The sequence below is a fragment of the Brachypodium distachyon genome, chromosome 5, assembly GCF_000005505.3.
Source record: "Brachypodium distachyon strain Bd21 chromosome 5, Brachypodium_distachyon_v3.0, whole genome shotgun sequence".
NCBI lineage: Eukaryota > Viridiplantae > Streptophyta > Magnoliopsida > Poales > Poaceae > Brachypodium > Brachypodium distachyon.
Genome location: NC_016135.3, coordinates 12,977,305 through 13,004,605, shown reverse-complemented (window position 1 = coordinate 13,004,605; position 27,301 = coordinate 12,977,305). Strand labels below are relative to the sequence as shown.

Below are 27,301 nucleotides of genomic sequence, written 5' to 3'. Positions count from 1 at the left end.
CGTCACACACAGATGATCTTACATAAATCTTGCTTATTTGATTATGAAGAATTGGAGATACATGAATGATCAATGATATGGTGTAACATAGTGCCTATTCATGCAATGAGGCGACATTGTATTTTCTAACAGACATGCCTCAGAAACCATAATGCAAATTCATGTCTGACTAGCTAAGAAGTGTGTGTTTTACACAGAGAAGGTGCCCATTCCCTAGCTGGAATAGCTCCAGCTCGTTTCATAAGCAATTATATTTCTCAGCAATATCCACTTATTTGGTGGTTTACATATCCACATCAGCAACTGTCATCCTAGTTCTGTATACTATCATAATTAACATGTCGCTGCAAGATAGATATCCACTCCAACAGTTCTAAACCATATGATGCTGGACCACAAAACCATGCGTGGGAACTTTATATGCAGATGAAATGGCAAGAGGGCCTACAGAAGGTGGTCCACTAAGGTTCCATGCTGGAAAAGGCCTAAACACTTTCTTTAAGACTAGGATCAGGGGCACATAATTTAATAGGTACATCACATGTTACTAACATACTGCTTCTACAACCAGCTATAACAAATTTTCAAATGTTGCATCTGGAAGCACCTTTCCTATAGCTCAAAGTTAAATAGCAAATCAGCATAGATTGGGAATTGGGAAACTGCTTGAAATTTTAGTATAGTGCTAAAGCATGCCCTTCTGGATTCCACGAGTGATAAGACAAAAAGACAAATTAAGTTCACCGGGCGCATAGACCATACTAGTGCGAGAATGGCATCAAGTTAATCAACAATGAGCCCTCTTAAGTCTCAACCCACCAGCGGAGCAGAGCAACAGCTCCGGAACTTTTCTCCAGACCTGAAACAGTGAGGCCATTGGCATCCGTATCACTTCTGGTTGATAACAATACAAGAACGGGGGTGTAGGTAGAGCAGAACATTGAATCATGACAGAAATTCGAAATAATCGTGCATACTGCATATTAAAAAAGTAATTTCTACAAAAATAAACTGAATAGTGATCCACTCTGGGACTACAGGACCTTACAGTTTTAACCCTGAACATGGCAATATCTCATTTGTTTACTTAGTGCTTACTTGTTTGGCGCCCTTGGATTTGACATGGACATCACATATGATAAGGGCGTATACCTTCCCATCCAAAGAAAATATATAATAACTTTGAAATCAATGTATGAATATTGTAAGAATATGACTCAAATTTGATTACATATCAAACATGAGGCATGGACTTAACATGGACAGGCATAATAATGATATTAGATTAAAATTCAATAACAATAGGACTTGAATTTTATCACTATTGTTGCTGCTTAACTTGATTTTGTTAACTAAATGTATGAATTATGCTCTATTAAAATTGGTTTAAATTATGGATAAACTTGGTTTATCAACATATCTAACTACAGCTTGGTAAGACTTGTATTATACAGTACAGCATGGCAGTTCATGCAAGCATTGTGAATAATTGGAACAACAGATACATATTTCCAAATTCATGCACATTAGTCAAGAGAAGAAATGCTTGAATGTGTTAGTGTGTAGGTCCTCATGCTGTCATGCACATATATATGAGTTTAGAAGCATGTGCTACATCCTACCGAATTATCAACATCTGGGCATGCACCTTCTCCTCTACTTAACGCTCAAGGGTGAAGCTTGAAAGCACTTCATATCAAATGTCAATAATTTGTATGTTGATCAGGGCCATTATTATGAAATAGTAATCTAGGTCCTTCACTGTACCCGAGAATAACCCACTCAGGCACAATTCATGAAAGCAATTATCTAGGTGTAACTTTTAGCTAGCAAAATCTGACTCAAGTCTGCAGTTAGCACCTTCAAGAAATATAGTTGACGTATTGATGCTTAAAAGCTTTAAAACTGTCACTCCAAAAAACTTCTGAACAGATGCCGGGGACACTGAAGACTGAGCTCCAAATGAGTGATGGTAACAGGGTACACCAATTGCCCTATGCAAAGCGAGAGAGAAAAATAACATGAGCCTTTCTGTTGATGAGATAACGCCAGGCGCCTTTCAAGAATATATACAGAGAAGGCCAACAGAAGTTGAACAAGTAAATAGCATTTCAAACTGTGCAGCTCAAAGTTACAATCCAGTACTGACATCTCAGATGGAAATAAAAGCGATCCCTTCCCCAAGAAAAATGGCATCCAGTTCATGTAAGACCATAGAGCACTCCAATAGAAAGCAGACGTTGAGAATTCTCTTAACAAAACTATCAACAGAAGTTACCATCAGTTTACACAAAGTCACATTGGAAGGCCACCCAAAAACCTCTTTTGGTACCTTGGACTCCATTGAATAGAATAGGAGTACAAGAAAAATCTGGCCTTTGTTTTCACAGGGGTGGAATAGACTTTTTACTTTGTTCCTAATACTTACCAATTGCATCGTGAAAATACACAGACTCCCTCCGCTTACACCACGTTGCCATAGTCCTCCTCACTGCCGCATCTCAAGCGCCGCTCGGCAAGGTTTTCCTCTTCTCGGCTGCCTGATGGGTGTGAAAATCTTCTCTACCTCATCTCCATGGCCACACAGAACCTTCTGCTGTAAACCCTAAGAACCAAACTGACGGGGATTTTTTTTTTCTGTTGAATGTGGTAGTGCAAGTTTTGAGTGTTCTTGGTTCTTTTTTGGCTGTAAACTAATGAGTGTGTGGACTAAAGTTTCTAAAGAAATCCCAGTGACGTCAATGAACATGATTGTGTTGTAAGGCAAACGACAATAGTTTCAATTCAAGCTTTTGTCCTAAGTTTCACGGCGCAGCGCAGCTCTGCACCTCCGTTGCGCGTTGAAGGTCTCCTCCCCTCCATGCCTTCCCCCACTTGTTTCACTTGCTCATAGCTTTGTTCCTCCTGATCATATGCCACCACGGCTGGATAGCCGCTGCTCGAAATAAACCCCGGTGACCGTGGAGTGGTGAACTTACTAGGCTCGCGGGCCAATGGACACATGCACTAGGGTTATGTGTAATTATGTGGAGTATTTGAAAAAAAACAGTGTTTCCATTGGAAGTTACGGCCCTCAGATCATGGTACTCCACCGATATTTGGTGGTAGTACTCCATGATAGTTAGATTGTAGTACAAGTAAATCAGGGCTCGGTGTCTCCCAGTGGCTTCATGGTGTCATTTTTTTGTTTGGTGCAGACAGGATGCCTTCTCGCCAAACCTACTTGAGATGCTAGAGCGATCTGGGTCAGGGTTTGTCTGGCACAACAGCAGTCACAAACTCACAATGAAGCTCTGAAACTAAATCCATGGTAACGGCACAGCAGAATGAGGAGCAGCAGGCTGCGGCAAACACAATGCGCCCAAGTGTAACAGCCATAGTGGCCTCAAGAAGCAATCAAGGTGCAGCACAATTCTTGGTGTGGGCTGAGCTTGAGAACAACTTGGAGTTCCTCCTTGACGAGCACAGGGGCAGGGACTGAGTGGGTTGGAATGGAAGGGCAATGCATGGCGGACAAGGAGGAGCAGAGGATGAAGAATATAGGAAAGTAGAATATAGGCAATGCATGGCGGACAAGGAGGAGTGGAAGGGCAATGCATGGCGGACAAGGAAGAGCACAGGGGCAGTTACTAAGAGTTGAATAATAGATAATCTGCGTATGCATTCAGATGAACACGCTCTCATGTGGAAAAAAAGGAACTTTCATGTCTCTAAAAGTCCTGGAAAATCCATACATGTACATGGTGCAAAAATATTGTCTTAGGAAATACAAATGTGACAAATATGTTTGTTTTACGTTCACAAGTTCTTTTATACTGGGATATGCTGTTGTTTGTGATAAACAAGGTTGGATGATTTCAGTTCATCAAAGATTATAGCTTTCGTCTACATTACAATCACGGATGGCGACTATTACAAAGAAAAATAAGCACTAAAAGCCACTCCAGCAACCTGTTCTACTAACAGGAACCTAAAAATAAAACCACCGATAAAAATCAATATTGAAAAAATTAAAGTTCAAATGGACTATGTCTTTGAAATGTTGCACACAAAGTTGGGGAATCAGAACTTTTACGGTTTATTGCACAGAAATACCAGAAAAAGGCTGATTAATGATACAATTGGTACGTTAGTCCACCAATAGTTCTTGACCTTAATCGCAAAAGGATCCTAGCAAAAATTCCTTTATTACTATGGTGTAAATTACATCATAATCAATACAGAAAGTTTATCATAGCATAAAGATACTGGAAAGATTCAAGGAAGGATGAAACACATGTCGTAATCTTCTAATCCCTCCGATCCTAAATTGTTGTCGAAATATTACATGTATCTAGACGCTTTTTAAGAATAGATACATCCATATTTGTGCAAATTTGAGTCAAGAATTTAGGATCAGAGGGAGTATTCTGTTATCCCAGAATAATATTGATTGCTAGCATACTAAGTTAAATTACTTCCAGAAAGGAAAGACCATATTCACAAGGAACTGAAGGTGAACTTGCATAGGAAAGACATACTGAAGTGATGTACATATTTTCGTAAAAGCCTACCATTAAACAACCATTATGCTTTACAAAATCCAAAAAAATTCAATATTAGATAATTTCTCGATCCTGTAATGTTGCAAGAACATATGTCATACTGGTACAGAAATAAATTCAAAGGGTTTCCTAATTACTAACAAATTCAATGAAACCAAGCATGAGATGAATGGTCAACCATAGGGCAGCAACCATTTCCCCACATAATTGCACTACCTCGTATGCTGGAAGTAGATGTTCATTGTTCACTAATAATCACATCAGAGCACTAGCATTAAAAGCACACTAATTGAATAGCTAGCAAAGAAGATTAAAGAATGACTCAATGGGCAAGAGCACTCACAGGACATCTTCTCATCGGCAATAGCAGCAGCGGATGACATCTCACCAGCAATCACATAAGCCTCTGGTTCTAAGAGCGAGGCAATGACAACAGTTAGTAGAAGCACCATGCAGAAGTGAGCATTCTACCTCAGATGGTTTCAAGCCTCCTATTTACCCGAGACAGGTTGTTAACTACAATGCTGTCCATGTCAAAAAGGTACCATCTTCTATAGTAGCATCCTCAATTTGAGTGTAAACTTTTTGTTTTGGTTAATCTCATAACCATCATGAGTCACAATGCCAAGCATGTATGTTGTATTTGTTTCCACATTCACAACAGATGTCTACCAAACTTCCCAAAAAAGGTGCAGCAAACCAAAGCAAGGTAGATGTGTCAATCTTCTCAACAAATCCTTCACTGTACAAAAAGGGTACGGCCTGCTATTTTTGTTAACCCTTTTCTGCTCATTTCAGCTCTAATTTTAGAAACATCCGTCCATCTGTCAATGTTAGCATAAATATTTGACAGGGTGACATAATTCCCAGCATTATCTGGTTCAATTTCGAAGAGCTTCTTTGCAGCAATTTTTCCAAGTTCGGTATCACATTGGAGGATGCATCCACCCAACAATGCACCCCATGATCCTGCATGAGGTTCTCCAGGCATTGATTTGATAATTTCATATGCATCTCTCAGAATCCCAAAACGTCCAAGAAGACTGACAAGGCAAGCATAGTGATCGCCAGATGGCACAATCGAGTACACATTCTTCATCATACCAAAGTACTTCTTCGCTTCTTCTACTAGGCCAGCATGATTGCAAGCTGTCAAAACAACTGTAAACACGGCATTGTCTGGGGAGAGGCCTTCTAAGAGCATCCTAGAGAAAAGCTCGACAGCCTTGTTAGCTGAACCGTGGAGGCAATGACCTTGCATCATCGAACAGTAAGAGAACACATCTCGAACTGGCATAGACTCAAATAAAACAGTAGCCCTCTCCATGTTCCCACACTTCGCATTCATGTTTATGAGACCTGCCAACACATGGGCATTATTGATATCTATGGAATAACTTCCGATGTAACCTTCAATCCATCTTGCCAACATGATATTACCCAGTTGGGAGCATGCTGCCATCAGAGCAACAATAACAGGCTCATCTGGGCATATGTCTTGCTTGTGGAACTCATTAAAAATCCTGAAAGCCTCTCCAGGGTAACCATTCTGCGCATAGCCTGATATCATCGCTGACCACGCAAACACATCACGATCTTGTAATTTATCAAACAACAATTTGGCACCTTCCATGTTTCCTGCCTTTGCATACCCACCAATCAACGATGTGTGGGCTGCAGCAGTTTTTCTAGGCATTTCTTCAAACAGCCTCCCTGCGCTTTCCAAGTCCCCACACTTGACATACCCATCCACCATGGCGTTCCAATGCACAAGGTTCCTGTGTGGTATTCGGTCAAACAACTCCCGTGCGGCCACGATTTCACCAGAGTTAACGTAAACAATGATAATAGCGGTCCAGGAAACATCGCTGGGGATGGTCATTGAGTCGAAAAGTGCCCGGGCTGCGCCAGCGGCTCTGCACCTTCCATAGAACTGGATGAGCGCCGTGCGGACGAAGAGGTCGGCATCGAGCCCGAGACGGATTGCTGCGGCATGCAATGCGGTGCCGGTGGAAGTGCACGGGACGTGGGCGCACGCGCGCAGGAGGGGAGGGAAAGAGAAGGCGTCGGGGCCTGCGGTGCGGCGGATCATATTGAACTGCGCAAGCGCAGCGCGGAGCGAGGAATGGCGAGAGAGGGAGGCAAGCACGGTGTTGCGGATGCTGAGCGGGACGGCGTGGGAAGGGAGAGCGGAGAGGAAGGAGTCGGCGACGGAGGGGGACGCGAGAGCGTCGCAGGCGGCGGCGAAGCGCGCGAGGAGGGAGTGGTGGTTGTGGAGTCCAAGGCGAACGATGCGTGCGTGGAGCTGGGCGAGGCAGCGCGCGGTGCGGCAGCGGCCGAGGAGGGTGGCGACCGGAGGGGATGGGCGACCGGCGGCGAGGGTCATGCGGCTGCGGCGGCGGGTGCTGGCATTTGGAGCAGCCTTTGGGGCCTGGGGTGTTCTGATTTCGGCCTTTTGGTTCTCCGCTTTCTCGTAGTCTTGGGCTACTACCGTTTGGAGTAAGTGGGCCGGTCCAGCAGAGCTCTTTTGTCTTAAACAATACCACGCCGGCTTCCTCTAAAAAAAAAAACATGAATGCTTAAAAGTGCTTATGCATTTTCTGTGGTCCTCGGGCGCACATGCTTCACTGACGTCCGATGTCTCTCGGGTGAAGCGGACCGTGCGATGAATCTTACCACACCGCCGCTTTTGACTGACCCATGCGCCAGCGCCCCTTACTTGCTCGTCTTCTTCTTCCCAATTTTCCCCACCTCTTTACCCCCTTCGTCATTCTCCTCCTTTGCGCAGGCGATTTCGGTGGCAAATTATGGGTCGACGGCGAGGGCAGCGGCAAACCAGGTGTTGTACGCGAGAGGCGCGCGTCGCGGGGGTACCATGAGCTTCGGCTGTGGTCGGCATCGTTTTCTACGCGGCGACGATGGGAGATACTCCGGTGAGTTCGACAGGGTTTGGTGGGGCGGGGCGTCTGCATGTTTAAGGGGAGGTCGAGGGGCGTCTCCGGGTGTGTTTTCGAGAAGATCTATGGGAGCTTTAGCACCGTGTCGACCTCGACGGGGCGGATCGAAGCAGCGTGGGGTGAATTTTTTAGCCTATTTTCCCTAGCAGTTTTTAGGTCGCTCCCGTCCAAATCCCGTAGTGTTCGTGCAAATCCTGCAGCGTTTGATCCCTCACAGTAGTTGGTTTTTCTCGTGGGAGGGGGTGCAGATTAGGCTGGTTGTTTCCGATCCCTCGGTAGTTGCTTTTTGGTTGTTGTTCCCCCGTTTTGGGGGCAGAATTTTGGGGCAGATCACGTACCCATATCAATGCCGGGAGACATAGTTGGTTGCTCTGGCCACCGACCTCGATCTCCGGTCAGCGGTGCCCTCGTTTGGCGCAGGAATGGATCCCCCGACGCCTCCCTTCTCTCCCTCGACGCTGCCCCAAGCTCCCTCTGCCCCATGCTCCAGCCGTGCCCCTGCTCTACTGACTTCCCGCCGCCCACTGCGCCCCTGAGGTCCGGCTGCCACGTTTTGCCTCCAATCGACGGCTATAGCAGCTCGTCAGCTATCCCACTCATGCAAGCCGGCAAGGTGGACATGCCCAGGCCGTGACTTTAGCCCTCTGCTCTCTTGACTTCCACTCTCTGTTCCTTCTCCTCTTTCTCTTTATTTTGTTTTCATTTTCTCTGAAATTGTCTCAAATTGGTGATGTTAGTAAGTGATTACGAATTGTAGCAGGCAGCTGAAGAAGACCTCAGCTTATAGATTTAATTTTGTGCTTTCTAAGATAGATTGTCGTAGGATTTGAGTAATAGGATGGAGCCATGGAAATGTTTTCTTCCCAGTGAAGTTCAGCTGCTACTGTATCTGCATGTAATAATTTGTAGCTAGTTTTGGGTGCTGTTTTCTTTGACGCAGCAGGCGACTTCATGAAGAAGATAAATCCGCAGACTTAATTCTTTGACGCAGTAGAGGAAAATCACAAGGGGTCCAAATTCAGCTAGTTGAAAATGCAGCTGTAGGATATTCAAAGGTTGACAACATGTTGCATGTTTTGGTTTTTGCGAGCTCTCCTAAACTGGCTTTTTTTAAATCCCCGTTGCCAATCATCACTTTTTCTGGTTGTTTTACACTGTTTATTGTGCGCAGGGCCCCGAGAATACTGAGATCTAGCATCGACGCCCTAGAGGCACGGGGGCAAGATGTGATCTCCCCGCCCCATTCTCTTGAGACTCAATGTATGCATGCACTGGGTTTCCAGTATACTTGCTCACACAATGCCCCATAGTTGATTTCCTTTTGACAGTAAGCTGATATAGTTTCATTCCTTAGCTAATGCAGTTGCTTTTTCTAAAATGTAACTTTTGGTTAGTTTTTAGGACCTTTTCTTAATTAGTTGCTTATCTATATGCCTAGATTTATTTTGTCCCGTTTTCTTTGACGATATACTTGCTCAGCCCCACGCCTGAAGTCGCTTTCTTATCTTAGCTAATTTAGTGGCTTTGAATCATTTTAAGTTGCTAACACTAGAAACTATAGTTTCTTCTTTTATTATTGTTGGCAGTAAGCTAATATAGTTGCTTGCCTTAGCTAATGTATGCAACTTTATTTTTAGGTTAGTTTTCATAGTCTTAATTAGTTGCTTATCTATATTATTTTGTCGCTTTTTCTTTGACGATATACTTGCTCACCCCCATGCCTTAAGTCCCTTTTTAACCTTAACTAATTTTGTCGCTTTGAATTATTTTAGTTGTTGGCACCTAGAAACTATAGTTGCTACTAATATAATTGCATGGCTAATGTAGTTGTTCTTCTTAAATGCAACTTCATTTTTAGGTTAGTTTTTAGAACCTTAATTAGTTGTTGATCTATATTATTTTGTTACTTCTTCTTGTCGATATACTTGCCCACACCCATGTCTAAAGCCGTTTGTTCTTGCTCTTTTTAAATGAACTTTATTTTAGGTTAGTTTTTAGAACCTTAATTAGTTGCTTACTATATTATTTTGTCACTTTTTCTTGTCGATATCCTTGCCAAGCCCCACGCTCGAAGTTGCTTTTTCTAACTTAGCTAATTTAGTTGCTTTGAGCTATTTTAGTTACTCACACTACAAACTATAGTTGCTTCTTTTAGTATAGTCAATGGTAAGCTAATATAGTTGCATGCCTTATCTAATGTAGTTGCTTTTTTTAATGCAACTTTATTTTTAGGTTCGTTTTTAGAACCTTAATTAGTTGCTTATCTATATTATTTTTTCGCTTCTTCTTGTCAATATACTTGCCCACTCCAACACCTGAAGTCGCTTTTTCTAACTTAGCTAATTAAGGTTCTTTGAACTATTTTAGTTGCTCGCACTATAGACTATAGTTGCTTCTTTTAATATATACTCCGTAGTTGGCAGTAAACTAATATACTTGCATGTCCATAAAATAAACATGAACATCTTTATTTCCAAACCACATATTTTTCAACATCGGCGTCTATTTTGTTTATCTTTTTCTGCTTTTTGAACAGTAGCTTTTCGGGGCAAGTTTCTTTTGTACATGCTGGATAACAATGTGAAAAAATAGGGATGCTGACTACAAGGAGTACGGATGTTTCCTCCCTACATGAACAAGAGCTTGGCAAGTTTCAGGATGTTGCACCGTAGTGTCCTAAAGAATCTGCTGTGTTTTTTTTTCTTTTTGCGGAACCATATGTGTGTGTTTCTCTGCGGAATCGAACCAAGAGGGGTATTCCTCGGGGAAGCAAGCAAGTAGGTAGTGTGCAGTCGCAGTACTACAGTGCAGGAGTCAAAATGTTTTCCTGCCCTTTTTCTGGATTTAACTGTTCTTTACTTGCAGCATACCTAGTTAATTGAATGATCAGATTTTTCAATTCTAGTGTTCCAAGAATCTGGGAAACATGCAAATTTTTGTGTGTTCTTTGCCTATTTTTTGCTGCAGAATTTATGGAGCAACAAGGGAGGAGCTGCAGCAAATCCAGGTGGGGGAGGTAGGAGAGACACGAGACTTTGGAGGAGGTGGGGAAGCTTTGTGATCTCGAGCATCTTCTAAAGATGCAAATATACTAGGACAATACAAGAATCTGGGGCACTAGTTTACTTTGTAAAGGGAGGGTTGATGTGGGCTTTCCCAGACTGCTTTTGCTTTTTTTTAGTTAACAGCAGAGCAGCATCATATGCTTTTTATTTTTCAGATAATTTGCTTTTCCTAATCTTGCTGAGACATTTTGTTATGAGCTAATACATCTACTAGAAGCATGTCTTTCTTCCTGACCCAGACATCAATTCTGGTTTTAGTGTTATAGTACATGCAGTTGCAGCGTCAAAACTAACCCCAAGCAACATTCATTAGTTTATGATGAACAATTTGTATTTTTCCTTTTTTTTGGAAGTTATTGATCAACAATTTGGGGGTGGGGGAGGTGGAAGAAGTGCTTCAGGAAGTGATGTACTACCTGCCAGCACAATGGGGACCCGGGACAGGATAATTAAGGGTGGGGGACAAAGTCAGGTTGCCCTTTTTTGCTTTGCTTTTTGCAATTTTTAGCCTAAGAGGCAACTTTTTAGTTCCAGTTTTTACCTTGCCGCTGCAGATGGGGAGCCTAACATTGGAGTTTTACTCCTGACGTGAGAAACAGGGTGGTCGAGGGGGTTGGCGGGTCAGGCGCGTGGGGGACCAAAAGTTTCCTTTTTAAGAAACGGGGACCATGCTTTCCGTATTAGGGTGTGCGCCCTGAACACTCTAATAGTGCATGAGCACCCCCTAGCAGCGTCCAATACCACGCCGGCCGGAGCGATGGTGACCCCTCTGAAGTCGCCGTTGGGCGTTGGACGTATACGGCAATGAAGGAGTGCGGAGTAACCGTATCATGCTCTTTGATAGCTCTGTATTTTTAAAGTACTATGAACGTATTACAATATTTATATTTATCTCAGTTTTATATGTAGAGAGAGGTGTTTGGCTACCCAAAATGCTGTAGTTTTACTAGAGTATTTTCCAAAATGGGTATTTTTCTTTCTATAAAAACAAGAACCCTAGGCCTCCTCCCACCTCGTTCGGTGTTCTTCGGCATCTCTTCACTCCCTCAAGTTGTTGCGGCCGCTGATCGTAAGTTCTTTAGTCTCCTGAATCGGATGCTCTATCGTTCATCCGATCGGAGAAGAGTGTGACTGCAATTGCGCCATGTGTAGTGGCAACTTGCCCTGCAGAAATGGCAACTTTAGTTGTGTAGCGGTGCAGATTTGCCCGTCGTATGGAAAGGCTTGGGAACCGACGTTAACTTCATATGCATTCCCTTTTATCTTTAGTCTGACTAGCCCAATAAATTTGGTTATTTTCAAATGACATTGGTTTTAATTTGGTGACTGAAGAGCCGCCAATCTACCCGCCCTGCTAGGGGCGAGCCAGACCCAGGTAGCCCGGACTACGGCCCGAGATGTAGATTTTTTTTTATATTAAATTTGGCGATTTGAAGGTTTGGTCCATATCTTACTTCGCTCCACCCTCACGCCCCGCCATATCACACACAAATTGTAAGATGAGTGAAAATGCTGTGCCTGATGTCCATGATATCGTTGCTTATGTAGTAGGATGGGCGAGCCAAAACCATGTTAAGTAATGATGTCATTTTTTTGTTGGATAAAGACCAAGTTTGTCGGTAAGAGAACAACGGTACAAAAATAATGAGAGGCTATGTTAAGTATGATGCCACTTTTTGGTTGGATAAAGACCAAGTTTGCCGCCACCGCGGGACAAGGGAGGCGAAGATGCATGAGAAAATGAGACATGCAAGAGATAGGTGACGGGGTGCGACCCAAGGACAGTTTATATAGGTGTTGCCAGGCACATATCTCAATGCAAGATTTGGACAGATGGATAAAATGTGTGTGATGAGTGAAAGAAATCCAGTCTCTTTCCATAAACATCCATTTAAGGCTCATTCCTATGTTCAGAGGAAAGCAAAAATAGGAAGAAAAAAAGAGGAAATGTAGAATTGTGATAGGATGACCCTTGCCATGTTTCATTCGTGTGGAAAAAAAATAGATTTGACCTGACATTCATTTTCCTCAAAACATAGGAAATGAATAGGATTCATAAGGATTGCTGCTTTTCTACAAAACGAATGAATCCATAGTGAGGTTTTCTATAAAGTTCCAATTCTTAATTCTTTGGGCTTCCTATTAAAGGAACTATAAACCAAATAAGCCATTAGTTTCGTTGCACATCATGGAATGGATTATTGACCAGTAATCACAGAGCTGCAAAAGCTATACTCGTGCGTGAAACCAAACAAGGGCCACGGACACCTTACATAGGACAGATTTACGTTAAACACGCATGCGTAAAGTAGCTTGCCCTATACACAAAGTAAGGACGAGGCCTGCATTAATCAGAAGCTAATTTAGCTGCTTAATTAAGCCACTACTTCTGGAAGTAGTCCTCGGTCCTGCCCTTGAACCCGATCTGGCCAAAGGTGAGCGCGATGAACAGACCCAAGTGCCACGTCACCAACCACAGCCTGCAATACACATTCAACCAGGATTAAATCAAAACCAATGTGTGATCGATGATCCTCGGGTTAAATTTCTGTACCAGAACTGGGAGGTGAGCGCCGGGGGCGAGGGGAAGTGGGCGAGCTCCTCGCCGATGCTGGAGAAGAAGAGCCCCGTGAGGCTGTTGCCGTTGATGAGCGGGATGCTCGACGGCGCCAGCCACCCGATGAGCCCGAACCCGATCACGTTCAGGTCCCTCCGCAGCCAGTCCCGCGGGAACCTGAAGAGAGCAAAACCATCTGTCAGCGACCCAGCAATTCAATGCATACGACCGCCGATTACGAAACAAAACAGAGTCGCTTCTTGGCTGGCTGACTCACGTCATGCAGGTGATCCTGCCGTTCCTCTCCAGGTTCCTCGTCATCAAGGGGTTCCTCGCTGACACCCGGCCACCCGTCGTGAAGTCTACACGTAGAGATCACCCAACATTTTTCAAGACACACAAACGATCTACACGTAGAGATCACCCAAAATTAACATTTCCACGTACTGGTAGAGAAGGCTGGCCGGCGGGCCAGGGTGGCGCCGGCGAGGCCGGAGACGGTGGAGGCGGCGGCGGCCATGTGAGCTAGCTGTTGTTCTGCTCGCGGCTGCAATATGGTGGTACGTACGTCTCCGGTGTGGAGCACCGGCAGCGGCTAAGCTAGCTCTCTTATTTCGTGGCCGGTGTTGTGCGTGGGGGTCGACGGAGACACGTGCTGATGTGGAGTTGTGGATTACACGAGAGGAGGAGATGGAAGCCGGCAGATTGTTGTGGGGGCGCGCGTGGTGTGGATCACTTGCAGTGGATGAAATAGATTCGTTGCGGGAGGAGCGGCCTATGGGGATGCTCCACCTGGATATGTGTGGATAAGGCATGTTGGTATGTTGATCGTGAACTTGATTTGTCTTACACTCCTCCGTTCGAGCACCGCAATGCTGAATTTGTGCAACTTTTGGGAACCCTCCGTGTGGTTGATTGATATATTTTCGTGACTATGACCGTCAGAGTTCAATTTCACGTACTAGCAGTACGCCTCCGTTCGAGTTCGTGGATGATCTCGGATTTAGGAATAGCACGTACATTTGGGGTATCGTTAAATAGTTAATCCTGGTACTCTCCGTTGTATTAAGGCATGTAGGATGTTTCATAAGACATTCTTTCCTTAGGTGTTTCACGTCATTTAGAGAAGACATGAAAACATATTGTACAATAGGTTATCTCTTATTGTCTTATCTTACAATTAATGGTTAGATGAATAAAATTAAATAAATAAATGTTAAGAAAGGTGAAATCTAGTTCGATGGGAAATTTGTCTTTTTTTTTGCTTTACACTTCTTGTGAAGAGGTCATCTCTTAATTAAGAGAAGACTTGCGCCTTTCTTAATTTCTCTCTTTCACGTCGGATTCTATCCCATATGGTATTGTTAAGAAAAGGCTGACGTCACCCCATGTCCCTATTGTACACGCCCTTAGGCGCTCTATTTGGAACTTTGAGCTGAAGGCCTGAAGCATGTCTGTATATGTTTCTGAGCTCTCTTGACATTTCCGGGAGAACGCGGGACCAAGTTTCCTAAAACAAATACCAAAAATTGGCGAGAAAAACAAAATAGAAAACCTGATGTACGCTACAACATCCCTTTCAACCCTGCCACTCACGTCATATGTTATTCACATCCACAGTTTTTCAACAACATTTACACCAGCACTATTTTCCATTGACATTATCCTTACTTTCTGTGGCATGGCACTATGGCAGAGACAGGGACTTTACAGTGTGCAGCGCACCATGGAAGCACCCGAACTTGGGCTTCCGCTGCACAGGACACTGCGGACTTGCCTTACACAGCAACAGAGGCATTGCCCACGTGCCCGTCCGTCATCAAACGAAACCAACAACTCCACGGCATACAGTAACTGTAAGACAGGTATGAGGTAGCAGATGGCAGTCGATGTGTCATGTGCGTGAGAGAGAGAGAGAGAGTGGGAGATCTATCTTTGAACAGATCCTTAACAACCATACCGTCCAAGATTCAGAGCTGCGCAAAGAAAATGCGCGGAATAAGAGTCTATGAAAGTCGCTCCATTTTTTTTACTAATTAAGACGCTAGAGGATGTACTTCCCATCTGGGTACCAGCTGCAGTTCTTGAGGGAGGCAGGCACAAAAAGACGGTGAAGATCGAGTCAGAAGAGAAGAGAAAGTTGGATTTAAGTGCCGAAAACCACGAAGTGGTCATCAGGACACACATGCTCGCTTATGAAAAACTAATTTTCAAACAACGATTTAAGGTCTTATAAAACATATCAGCCACAGATCCGTACAATCAAAAGCTACTGTTCCCCCACTTCCAGCGATTGAATGAAGTTTAGAACTGTTCATATGAACAGCGAGGCCATCGGTTCCCTACACAGCAGCCTAGGTGGCGTCTCTATGTCAGATGCATGTCTTTGAATAAGCTTCCGATCAGGGTTTAAAATTTCAGAAGTACAAAAAAAAATGCATTATCTCGACAAAAATTCATTGCGTTTAAATGAATTTTGACCAAACATAACTTTTTGGAAAAAAAAATTAATCCTAACAAAGTGGTCCCACATGTCAGTTGACCTATGTGCCGCCACCCAATGTGGTCGGCCATGAGCTAGTCTGGATTAGACAACTCGGGTGAGGGCGCCCCCTGCCGAATCAGAAGCAAAGCTCAAAATTTCGATAGCTACCAAAATTACTTCTACCTCAAAATGTTTAACTAAATTCAATCAACAATTTAAGTTTGGTCAAAATTTGTCTAAATTTATTGAATTTTGCTCGAGATAATACCAAAATGATTTGCAGAGTTTCCTAAATTTTGGTGACCCTTGACAAAATTGGGAACGTATTTAAGAGATCGCATCCGATGTGGAGACACCACATTGGACTGACATGTGTGGCCACTCTATTAAGATGTAATATAAAAAATAAAAAGGAAAAACTATGTCAAAAGTTTCTTGAATGGGGTAAAACAAATGAATGTTTTGCTAAATATGGTAAAATGTGTCATAAACTTTCTTAGCGAGATAAAAATTGGAACTCACTCTATTTAATAACTCAATATGCTTTCCATTTCTTTAGCTCCCCATTCTTGTTATTTTGTTGCAAGCAACAAGTAACTTCATTTTCTCTTGAAAAATTACAGATGCATAGCTCATTTTAATATATCCATGCAAGACTTGATTTGGAATCTTTGTCCTTCTTGCACGCAGCTTTTGAATTTTTCAAAATAACTCGAGCACATGTCCTAAGAGCAGTTCGTCCTTGTCTATGTGCACCTTTGTCTGTAGATTCTCCTCAAATCTGGAGCTCAGTCCTGGACCCCATGACACTGTCCTGCATGAATTGCATTCGTTTCTTCTTCGGCAGAGGTTTCTGCTTTGAACTAAAACAACCTGTGAAGTTAGATTAGATGGCGGTTTGGTAATAGATTTTTCCATTCGCGCTAGGCTCTTATATCAGCCTGGTGTATTATTAATCTCTTCCTGCTTGAAACTCTAAACTTTTGTAAATAATTTATTAGTAATAAAAAAATTGATGGATACGTGCATCCATACAGATATCCAGGATGCCACCCCCATCTGGAAATTTAAGCAATGGGATAATGAAAATATGGAGATGCTCAGATTAACCAATACAGATTCTTCGTTTAGTAAAGTAAAAAGTGGCAACAGATTTATCAAAGTAGCACCCACTCTGTTTCTAAAAGTAAGATGTTTTAACTTCATCATAAGTAAAATAAATAAATTTATCAAGCCTATAAAAAAATCTATCAACATCAACAAATCTAAATTACATATATCTTCATAGTATAATTAATTACTTGGTATTGTAGATATTAGTACATTTTCTATATCCACATTTTCCGTTTTGACAAGCTTAGGAGAACCCATGACGTGAAGGTCTGCGAAGCTTCAAAAACAATAAAGTAAATAGGATTGTGACACGTTAGACTCATACACACATAAATGTAACTCCTAACAATTCAGAAGAGACATCTTATTGCGACAGCGATCTACATTTGGTTTTAAGAAATATACTCTTTTTTTTATTTTGATCTGCGGTCTTATTTGTTCGACCAGTCACTGATTCATAACAATGACTGTGGCCACACCCCACACCCTTGGTTTTGAAGCTTCAGAAATGGAGTCCAAAGACGACGCTTAGCCATGGCCGTTTCCTGAACTGGACCCCGGCCCACTCTAGATTTCTAGAAGCAAGCTTAAAATGTGTCCTAGACATGAAAGCATACATAACTACCCGCAAAAAAGAAAAGAAAGCATACATAACTGTTCGGAGCTGGCCTGAATCTGCACGCTACACATGGTTTCATGTTTCCTAGCCTCTACAATCTCATACCACTATATTAGAGGATAAGACATCATTAATCTCCCCGGCCGGCCGAACTGCCCTTCGTCAGCGGTACAGATACTGATCGATCGCACGAGGAAGATACATGGTACGTACACGGAATGGTGTGCTTTGACGCAGTTAAGTCTCGATCGGCACACACAGTCTGCGGAATTAAATCCTCCCATGCCCGTACACGGGCTAGTTCAAGAAGAAATTCCTACATGCATGCTCCTGGCCGTAAGGTTCACGAAAGGCACGCCACGCGAAAAGCACGTCGTCGCTTGCCGTCGCGACCGTCTCGACGAGTTCAGCCCCTCGCGCCTGTCGGTCGCACCCTGATTAAACGTGTGCCGATGCCCTCCCGCGCCCGGCAGGCACGTGATGCGAGGAATGGCGCACTGCGCCCTCGGTCGTCGCCGCGGTACGGTACGGAACTGACGAAGCGATCCCACAGAGGCACAGACCCGCTCGCGAGGCCACGCGTGTAAACGCCTCAGACAGACGCGTGACACGCCGCCAGCGTCCGGCGCCACGCCGGGTCCGTGCCTTGCCACGGCGCAATGGGACGCCGTAGGCACGAGCCAGTGACGCTGGGACCCCGTCATCCGGCCCGTCGTTCCCGCGGAGACAAGGACGCGCGTCGCAGACACCAGAGAGAGTCCACCGCGCTGAAGTCGCGCCGGTTTATATAACCGCACACCGCGCAGCGAAGCCAACCAAGATACTTTCCCATCATCGGTTTCCCAAAGAATCCCAAGGAACAACTGAACTGAAGCGCCCGATCTCAAATGGCGGTGACCACGATAGAGGACCTGCCCGTGGACGTGCTGGCGCGCGCGCTGCGGCGCCTGGACGGCCGGTCCCTGGCCGCGGCGAGCTGCGCCACGGCGGGGCTCCGCGCGCTCGCCGCCGACCCGGACACCTGGCGCGCGCTCTGCCTCGCCGAGTGGCCGTCCGTCGCGTCCCAGCAGGGGGCCCTCTCGTCAGTCCCGCCGCGGCGCCTCTTCGCCGACGCGCTCCCTTTCCCGTGCCCAGACGCCACCGAGCTCGGCCCCGGAGCCGGTCTCCCCGGGGAGCTCGTCTCCGCGGTGGACGTGCACTACAGGGGCGCGGCCCTGCTTTCCGCCGTGGTGGAGACGCCCGCGGCGTCCTCGCCGTGGTTCCTCAGCTCGCCGTTCCGCGTCGATGCCGTGGCCGACTGCACCAAGCCTGCGCCGGTTACAGCCGCGACAGCTTCCTTGTTGTCTCCGTCGGAGCTGGAGCTGAGCTGGCTGGTCGTGGACCGGGCCCGCGGGCGGGCCGTGAACGTGTCGAGCAGGCGGGCCGTGGCCGTGGGCCGGCACTGGTACACCGGCGACACGCTGGTCCGGTTCGCGGTGGTGCTGGGCGGGTGCAGCTTCGAGGCCACCGTGGCGTGCTCCGAGGAGACCGGCCACGTCAGCGAGGTCAGCCTCGCCGCGGAGGACGCCGACGGCGCCGCGGTGAGCGGCGAGCGCGGCCTCCGTCTTCTGGCCGCGGCGATGGAGGGCCAGAGGAAGGGTGGGAAAGCAGAGCAGGGCGAGGCGAAGGCGAGGTACGAAGCGTTCGTGAAGAGCAAGAAGGGGAGGAAGGAGAGCAAGGCCCGGCGCGAGGCGCTCGTTGACCTCTGCTGCTCCGCCGCCAGCGCCGTCGCCGTGCTCGCCTTCATTGCCACCGTCCTGCTCCGGTGATCGGCCGTCCACAAGATGAGAGATATCATTAGCCCTTTGGAGAGCAAGATTGTGTTTTTTCCATGATTTTGCAGAAAAGGAGATGCTTCCGTAAAACTAGAGCGAAATTCGCACGAAACTTCGGCGTTCCAATTAAGACAACATCAAGTAGTAGGATCTTGTAAATCGTGTATTGTGTACCTTTTCTCCTTGGTAGTTAGGGAGTGTACATCGAATCTGTCAATCAAATGACAACGTTTTCCACCTGATAAAAGGTGAAAATGACACGGTTATCTGCCGTTGAGTGCATTGTCCTTCACAGATCCGTACAATCAAAAGCTACTGTTCCCCCACTTCCAGCGATTGAATGAAGTTTAGAACTGTTCATATGAACAGCGAGGCCATCGGTTCCCTACACAGCAGCCACAGGGAAGATACTGTTCCAGCACAGCTTCAAGGACAAATGCAGCTGGTATGTGCAATCAATCCGTAACAACAATATCATTCCGAGGAACAAGATTACAGCAGCACCCTTTTGATGACACAGTACAAGAACACGTACAGCATAAGCTGTGTTCTTGGATGTGATGTTCTATGATACATCTAGGCTGTTAAATGGACTTCTTATGTTCTAGTAACATAAAATTCAGAATATTATTATACATAAGCTTTTCTCTAAGAGCTTTACTCTACTAGAACATAACTTCTTATGTTCTAGTATGAACACATCTAACTGCTGTTGCCTATTGGCTTAGGAGGGCCGCTCGCTATTGGAAGTACGTCTGTAGCACGATCCTGTTTGGCCTTTGCAATGTCGACATATATAACTCGCCCGTTCAGAACCTGTTACAAGCTTGCAGTGCTCAGCTCTTCTACTTGAATAAAGGATTTTACTAGATGCCAAATGGAGCGACAAAATATACAACATTACGAAGTTTAACAATGCAATACTTTATCGCAAACAAACTAAGCAGTACTTGATCAACAACTTGCCTTGCCGTTCATCTCGTCCCGTGCTTTATTAGCTTCTTCCTCAGAGGCAAATTTCACAAAGCCGAATCCTTTTGATCGATTGGTCATCTTATCCGTGACAATGGTTGCTAAGCTCAAACAAGAACAGGTTGTAACTTAGGTCGTAACAACAGGAAAAATAATTATTAAACATTATCGGGAGTTTGTTCTGGCAAGTGATGAGCATAGACCTTCTAATACTTGGCCGTAACGCGCGAAAGCTTCTGCTAGGGTGTCTTCGGTTGCAAATTGTGACAGGCCTGCAAAAGTATCGGAAATTAAGACAAAATCATAGGGGCAGTTCTTGAACAGACATATCACAACTGTTTCCAACTGGTCCGAACAATTCTCAGTCCTGTAATTTTGTTTATTTCTTCTACCGAATAAGAATTTCGGCTTGGACAGACCAAATAAAATTATTAGTTCAATGACTTCAATCCCACGTACTTGCACGAATAACAAGAAAATCAACTGAAACTAGCATGATAGTGATAACCAGCATATTGCTTGTAAATCAGCAGCATGACCAAAGTTGCGTGACATGCTAGTATACCTAGTAACCGTGCTATTCATTGAAGTTATATCAGTTAAGTTGACCATAGTATGATGTATAACAATGCATTTAGCGTGAATTTACTTCAGTTCTTTGAACTGAATTTACCTTAGGAACCTTGTTACTCATATGGTATTTACAATTGATTATTTTTGAAGTATTTCATAAGGGAGTGTCTATTTCTCAGTCAACGATCATAGCCATCCAATTAAGAATTTTTTCATCATTTTATACTTATATGAATCTTGCACGAATCTCAGTAATTGGATCATATGGTTGTGAGCGCTGACTTAGAAATAGTTATTTCTCAGTCGCCTTAGAAATAGCAAAACCAATTTCATAATCTGTGCTACCTAGTTATATATCAGCAGAACGTATTGCAGACCAATTGAATGCACACTTTATGGAAAAAGAAAGGAGGATATTAGAATATGCACCTACCCAGATGTCCATATAGGTATATATATTGCGACACCATGTCTCCTAAACTAATTCCCACGAACATCAGTGTTCTTGAAATTAGTTTTGACTTCAGCTAGCAAAGCAGGATTAACCGCAGAAGGCAAGGAATTCGAACCATCTGTTAAAAGACGTTACAAGTAAAACCAGGCAGCTCCACTGCACTGTTGCAGTTACCGTATAAAGTAAGCCAGTCATGGCACTAAAACCACCCTGCCTATATGGGCATTTCGTCGAACGCTAGGCATGCACGGCCCCAAGGCGGCGCGTCGCATTGACGCACTACCTCTAATGCCGTACACCGTACACGCGCGACTAGAGCCAGGGCGACTGAACTGGCGTACGGTGGGATGCGCGCGTGAGGAGACTAACCTCCGATGAAGAGCTTGTGTGTGATGCCGCGAGATTGCGCGAGGAGCAGGGGCCGCATGGCGGCTCCGGCAGGATTCCTCGCGGAGAAGAACAGGCGGCGGGAGGCCTCACGCAGCGCCGCCATGGTAAGTGGGAGTGAGCGGGAGAGTTGGCTGGGGGAGTCAGGGAGCAGAGGCGGCAGTTCGTCGCTTTTATTCTCGGCCACGATAATCGTTGAGTTGGGACTTGGGGGAACTTGGGAGAGGAGAGGCGAGTTCGGCGTGCGCGGAAGCAGTTCTTCTAGCTAGAAATAAATCAGTCTGTGCCAATCCCATTCGCACATCGTATTCTACTCAGAAAGTCAGAATTCAGAAAGAACCGGCGCTCATAACCCAGAAGAACAAGGGAGAAATCAGAAAGGCAGTTTCGAGGTAGCAGAGCTCTGTCCGGGCATTGGAAATCACTAGAAGCTTAACTGAGATCCAAACCAGCTGAACTATCCTCTCCAATATACCACCATGACAGAAGCGGGGCATCCTATTCAATTAGCGAAGGACTTCAATGCAAATGAAAGCAAGAAAAGCAATTCGGCAGATCATAACATCCACGGCAGACAAAACACCATATCAACAAACTCAAAGCAATATCAAGACGCTAGATGCCAACAGCTCGTATAAGATAAATCCAGAACTCCTGCCTGATAGTCAAAACTGAGAGGCGGGTACAAATTGTGCATAGTGCCGAACTTGCGCAACGACTCTTGCAATACTACCGGTGAACAGCATAGAGCAAGTTTTGTTTGAAAACAAAAATATAGCACTAGCACAGTCGGCTAAACTCCTCATTCGTCGTCGTCCTCATCAACATCAGCACCAGCAGAGGAGTTGAGGGCGTTGAGCCGTTCTACGAGGCTGGCCTTCCTCTGCTCGTAGGTCAACTTCTTCAGATTGTACCTGCAGTGAAATGTTTAGTTAACTTACAATCATGTGATGGTGGTGAATAACTTGAGCAACTTCAATAAACAGGTATCCATATATACCTCTTGTGTGTCTTTGGAGGTTCCTTGGTTGATTTGGCCAGGGTAGGATCAGCACGAATGGCAGCATGAACCTTCTTGTACAGCGCTTCCATGCCACCAGCCTCAATCCCCTTCTTGATGTACTCACTGAAGTGAGATTGGTACTTCTCAGGTTCCTCCTCTGCTAGTGTCTGGAACAAGGGTCAAAATTCAAACTGAGAATCAGTAGGTCATTCAAAAATGACAACAAAGTACATTGCTAGGTTTTCTTCTTAATACATATAAGAACTGGACTACTTATCTTTCTGAAAGAAATCAAGTACTTCCAATAACAATAATGCTATGGAATGAAGAAATGGCATTATCCATTATAACATCATGATAGCAATATTCGCAACTGACCTTCATGTAGTCAGCAACATGCCCTCCATAGATGTACTTGCGGTGAACCTCCGCATCCAGCTGCTTTTCATCCTTCTTGAAGCCAGCAAATCTCTTGTCACTGTGTGGAATGTCAAGACCACCGTCCAATGCACCCTGCAGCAGCAAAGAGAATACACCAAATATTAAGCAGAAAACATCGTTAGATGCAAATCTAAAGTGTAACAAAATAGTAAGGTATTCCTTTGTGCAAATCCAGGTTGAAAACATATACGTCGCTATCTTAAATGGCATTTAGGCATGCTGTTTACTGAAATAGAAACTTGACCTAATAAATGGGATGAACACCTAAAATAACTTTGACAGTGCAAATTAACAAGTCTAAATCCAAGATAGCTCTAGACAAGTGGGAATCGGTCCAAAGACTTTCATTTCAAAAATCGGCATGCTTGCACATACAAGAGTACAAGTATAACCAACCATTAAGAGTATTCTTACAAGAACACGTTCATACCATACAAGCATCATACCTTAAGGGCACCAAACACACGGTTTCCAGTAGTAGTTCTAATAAGGCCAACATCTAAGAGAGCACGGAAAGGCCTCCTTTCATCAGATGGCTCAACTGAGAAGTCCTCCCCACTGGCCTGAGTTCAGACAGAGAATTACGAGTGTTCATCAAAAGCAGCACCAGAGAATACTAGTCTGAAATAAATCTTTTCTTTCTAATGAATTATACCTCAACATTGCCCTCATATTCCTGGTCCAAATCACGGAACTTGAGCACCCGGCGAGCCAAAAGCAGACCAGTGCAGTAGGCTGCACAATGCATTTAATCAGTCAAACTGTATTAAGTAACAATACATGCATCACAATATGCACTATTCAGTTGATCAGCCTACCTGCAGCATAGTTGGTGAGGCCAACTTCAAGACCATACCGAGGCAGCTCATGAGAATAGGCAGCAGCCATCACGATATCACCAGCAATGGTAGCGTACACAATTTGGGCAGTGACATCCTTGTTGGTCTGATTACTATTGTTAAGAGATACAATATGCCTCTACTGGTCAAAGTTATGGTCATAAATAATCGCAATGGATATGATCGACCAGTGCACAACACTATGAGCAACTTAAGGATACAAATCGCACAACAAACCGGTACTTGGGTGTGTTGTACTTGTTCTTGTCTTGGTTAGTGAGCCTCAGTCTGGCCCTGTAATCAGTCTTCCCCTCTGCAGACAAGCGCAAACGAAAGGAAATTCATCAGGAACAGTCAAAACGGCGGAAGCACCAGAGTCATCGAGTCACGGAATTGAACATACGTCTCCTTCTCTTGAACTTCACTTGGAAGCGCTTGGAGTAGGCCCTGGTCTTCTGGGTCTTCACAAACACCTGAAGAAGTATTAAAAAAAGCACATGAATACACTACACTAGATCAGCAGAAAAGGATACCAGGTATGATCAGCATTATGCTTCCAAGGGCCCTCCGGATCTTACCATCTCGCTCGCCTCCTGTGGCTAGGACGGCGGCGGCGGTCGAGAAGGGTGGATAGGTGAGAGAAGGGGAGGAGGGTTTAGGACCGCGTCGGGGACGGGACAGGCAGATCTCTGCGGGACTTGGGGGTGCTGCTAGGGTTTGCTGCGAGAATTGCGTGACAAACTGGGCCTTGGCCCTTGGGCCTTCAATTGTTACGAAGAAAAGACAAACTGGAGGGAAATTCGGGACATCCAAAATAAGACTGTAGAGCCCTGTCTTCTTTCCCCTCCCCTCTCTACTGTTCTTGAAGAAAACCCTAGATCTCGCATGGAGCTCGGCCTGAACCCGGACCTCACCGATTGGGATGGGGATGGGGGAGGTGTCGGAGCTCCGTTGTAGTTAGGTTTCCCTTCGTGGGTGTTCGGCTTGATGCCGGGGTGTGGCACTATGCCGTTAGGAGGCAGTCCGTGGCCATGGGAGAATAGCGGTCGTCGGCGCTTGGCGGTGGGGATCCGTGTGGTGGCTAGGGGACGTCTGCCGTGGAGATGGTCGCCGGCAACCTCCCAAATAAACTCGCGGTCCTTTCTTTGCAGGGAGTTCTCGGGTCCTCTCCTTGCTGTTGGAGTCACCATGGTGGTGGTTCTCCAGCGAGAAGACGGAGGCAGGTTGAAGCTTCCCTCTTGTGGTCGTGCGCATCAGCGGTGGTCACCGTGGTGGAGCTACGGCGCCGGCAATCGGCTGCCTGCTCCAGCCGTACCACTGCATCTTCTGGTCGAAGGGCAACCAACTCCTTTCCTCCTGGCCAGAGGGCCGATTTGGAGGCAGCTCAACTCTCGACTGGCGGTCGCAGCGGTTGCGACGGCTTCGTCGTCCCAAGTGGCAGTCCCCGGCGACGGCGAGGAGAGCTCCGATTGGGGGTTGAGGACCCAATTGCGTTTCTTCTTCCCCATTAAGGGTCCTTTATGCAAAGTCTAGGGACTTGTTTGTATTTCGATATCTTTAGTGGGTGTGTTTGTATGCTGTGCTAAGGTCACTACTAATGAATAAATTCGTGATCCTTCCGTATCGATCCTACCTTTTACAAAAAAAAGAGAGGGAAATTCAGGGGTTACCCTAAAAAAAGGAAATTCGGGGGTAGTGGCCTATCGCATCTTCTGCTTCACCTTTCCCTTTTCCTTAAAAATAAACTACACATTATTTTTTTAAGGAAAAATCTTGCTTTTCCTTGCTATAAAAAAAAGTCATGATTTCCCTTTTAGATAGTTATCCTAACTTTTTTTTTCTAAGTTTGTGTATTCTTGACGGTGACATCTTAGCCTTAGAGATGGTGTCATCCATACAAATAGTGTTCTGACTTTGTCCTCGTATAGATAGATGACGTGACGTACTTCATGAAGTCGGTGGTTCTCTTGACTTATCTTTTCATGTTTTTATCTCTTTTTCTTGTGGATTCATCAACGGGAGTACGGTTTCACAGCTTGCTTGTGAGGAGTGTGTCCTCGCTCAGGATGCATTCAACAATTCACGTTTTTATCGTCTAAGGTGGGTGACTCATGTGACTTTTCAAAACCTATAAGTTTACTCCAACTTGTTCAAATCGTTTTGTCAAGATGAGAGAAGTGGATCTAGAGGCGTTGATTTTGAAAGACCGCGATGATCTTATTGTTTTATCGATGAACTTTTGTTCTCTATGCTCACTCTATTGCACTTTTTTTTAAATTGCCTCGTAGTTCTAAGAAAAGAGTTAAGAAAAAGTTGACTTGTTCTTTGTATATCAAAGCTGAGACCTTAGTTACAAGGGAAAACATGGTTCCGAAATAAATCGCGCCCTTTCGTAGACATTCCATATAGTATTGAGTGGGAAATAACATGTTTTTTTAACCTTTGCATGTGCTTTGAGTTCCAGTTGGTTATGCTTATTGAAATCATGTATTTCCCTTCTTTTTTAGAGCAAGCACTCAATTCTATAGTGTTTTCATATAATCTTCTGCCTTGAACGTGGAACCTTTCCCGCTTACTGTTCTTTTTTATACCTACATCAAAAATCTTGTGAATCAAAGAGGCCATTGGTGCGGTCATCATCAATGAATTGAAGAAACCCAGTGAGCATCCTACAAATCAACGAAATTGAACCTTTTCGAAAACTTGAGGCAAAAATAACCCTTCTCCGCCAAACTATTTCCAAATTTGACTTTTTTTTTGGAAACCCGTATCAACCTGATGAAATTGGCGTTGGCAGCCACGAGCCAAACGCCAGTAGGGTTGGCGTTTGCCTCCTGCTAGCATTCCGAAACAAAAATATACTATTTGTTAATTGTACCACACATGCATACTTTGTGACTCTAGGCCTCATCATATTTCCCTCTGTCCACCACTCTCCTATCTTCAGGCCAGCTGGTTTTTTTATGAGTTCTTTCCCCTGTTATATATATTTTCCCTCTCCTTTTTGTACTCAAAGCTGCAGACTATATATGCAGCATGCCTACAAATAGCTCATGTTTGTTTCGTTTCATACTTATAACCAACATCAAAAAATCATTTCACTTTCACCAGGTTAACGATTGAAAGAGGTAGAAGATTCCTTGCCTAGAGACCGGCCAGGCACTTATTGTCCTGCAAGGTATAACCTATCCAAACACCATATTGCGCTCATTTTCCCTTCACCAGTTGCTCAAACATCATATTCCACTCTTTTTTTCCTTATGAGTTTACTCTAAGTTCTCATCAAGGTCATCAAGGTTTTATTTGAGGTAATATCAACCCAAAATTATATGGCAACCTCTTTTTTCCCCAGGTTTTTAAAGGAAGTATATAAACATATTTATTGTCCTATAAACTTGTTTATGGGTTTTGTCCTTTTTAAAATTTTCTCATATGAGTTACCAAGGAGACAATAATCACTATATGCTGTAACATTTTC

The 27,301-nt window shown here is 44.6% G+C and overlaps 5 protein-coding genes across 5 annotated transcripts; 1 reads left to right on the top strand and 4 right to left on the bottom strand.

The window, feature by feature from the left end:
- Positions 1-236: 236 nt before the first annotated feature.
- Positions 237-6,977, bottom strand: LOC100840878 (putative pentatricopeptide repeat-containing protein At5g37570). Its single transcript, XM_003579662.4, has 3 exons — positions 4,888-6,977; positions 1,861-1,994; positions 237-859 (listed from the first exon to the last, which is right to left on the bottom strand). The coding sequence occupies exon 1, from the start codon at positions 6,928-6,930 to the stop codon at positions 5,284-5,286; it is 1,647 nt and encodes a 548-aa protein (XP_003579710.1). The 5' UTR covers positions 6,931-6,977; the 3' UTR covers positions 237-859; positions 1,861-1,994; positions 4,888-5,283.
- Positions 6,978-12,720: 5,743 nt separating this feature from the next.
- On the bottom strand, positions 12,721-13,841 carry LOC100840579 (photosystem I subunit O). The gene is made up of 4 exons (XM_003579661.2): positions 13,571-13,841; positions 13,401-13,485; positions 13,121-13,300; positions 12,721-13,046 (listed from the first exon to the last, which is right to left on the bottom strand). The coding sequence occupies exons 1-4, from the start codon at positions 13,641-13,643 to the stop codon at positions 12,950-12,952; spliced, it is 435 nt and encodes a 144-aa protein (XP_003579709.1). The 5' UTR covers positions 13,644-13,841; the 3' UTR covers positions 12,721-12,949.
- A 4,214-nt stretch (positions 13,842-18,055) lies between these two features.
- On the top strand, positions 18,056-19,480 carry LOC100840271 (probable F-box protein At2g36090). The gene has a single exon (XM_003579660.4). It carries the CDS (start codon positions 18,228-18,230, stop codon positions 19,146-19,148), a length of 921 nt encoding a protein of 306 aa, XP_003579708.1. The 5' UTR covers positions 18,056-18,227; the 3' UTR covers positions 19,149-19,480.
- Positions 19,481-19,602: 122 nt separating this feature from the next.
- LOC100827644 (small RNA-binding protein 11, chloroplastic) lies at positions 19,603-21,994 on the bottom strand. Its single transcript, XM_003581162.4, has 4 exons — positions 21,523-21,994; positions 20,330-20,398; positions 20,121-20,227; positions 19,603-19,970 (listed from the first exon to the last, which is right to left on the bottom strand). The coding sequence occupies exons 1-4, from the start codon at positions 21,644-21,646 to the stop codon at positions 19,857-19,859; spliced, it is 414 nt and encodes a 137-aa protein (XP_003581210.1). The 5' UTR covers positions 21,647-21,994; the 3' UTR covers positions 19,603-19,856.
- A 133-nt stretch (positions 21,995-22,127) lies between these two features.
- On the bottom strand, positions 22,128-24,562 carry LOC100839469 (60S ribosomal protein L5-1). Its single transcript, XM_003579659.4, has 9 exons — positions 24,402-24,562; positions 24,227-24,296; positions 24,045-24,136; positions 23,803-23,929; positions 23,640-23,719; positions 23,431-23,547; positions 22,922-23,056; positions 22,541-22,710; positions 22,128-22,454 (listed from the first exon to the last, which is right to left on the bottom strand). The coding sequence occupies exons 1-9, from the start codon at positions 24,402-24,404 to the stop codon at positions 22,343-22,345; spliced, it is 906 nt and encodes a 301-aa protein (XP_003579707.1). The 5' UTR covers positions 24,405-24,562; the 3' UTR covers positions 22,128-22,342.
- Positions 24,563-27,301: the final 2,739 nt, after the last annotated feature.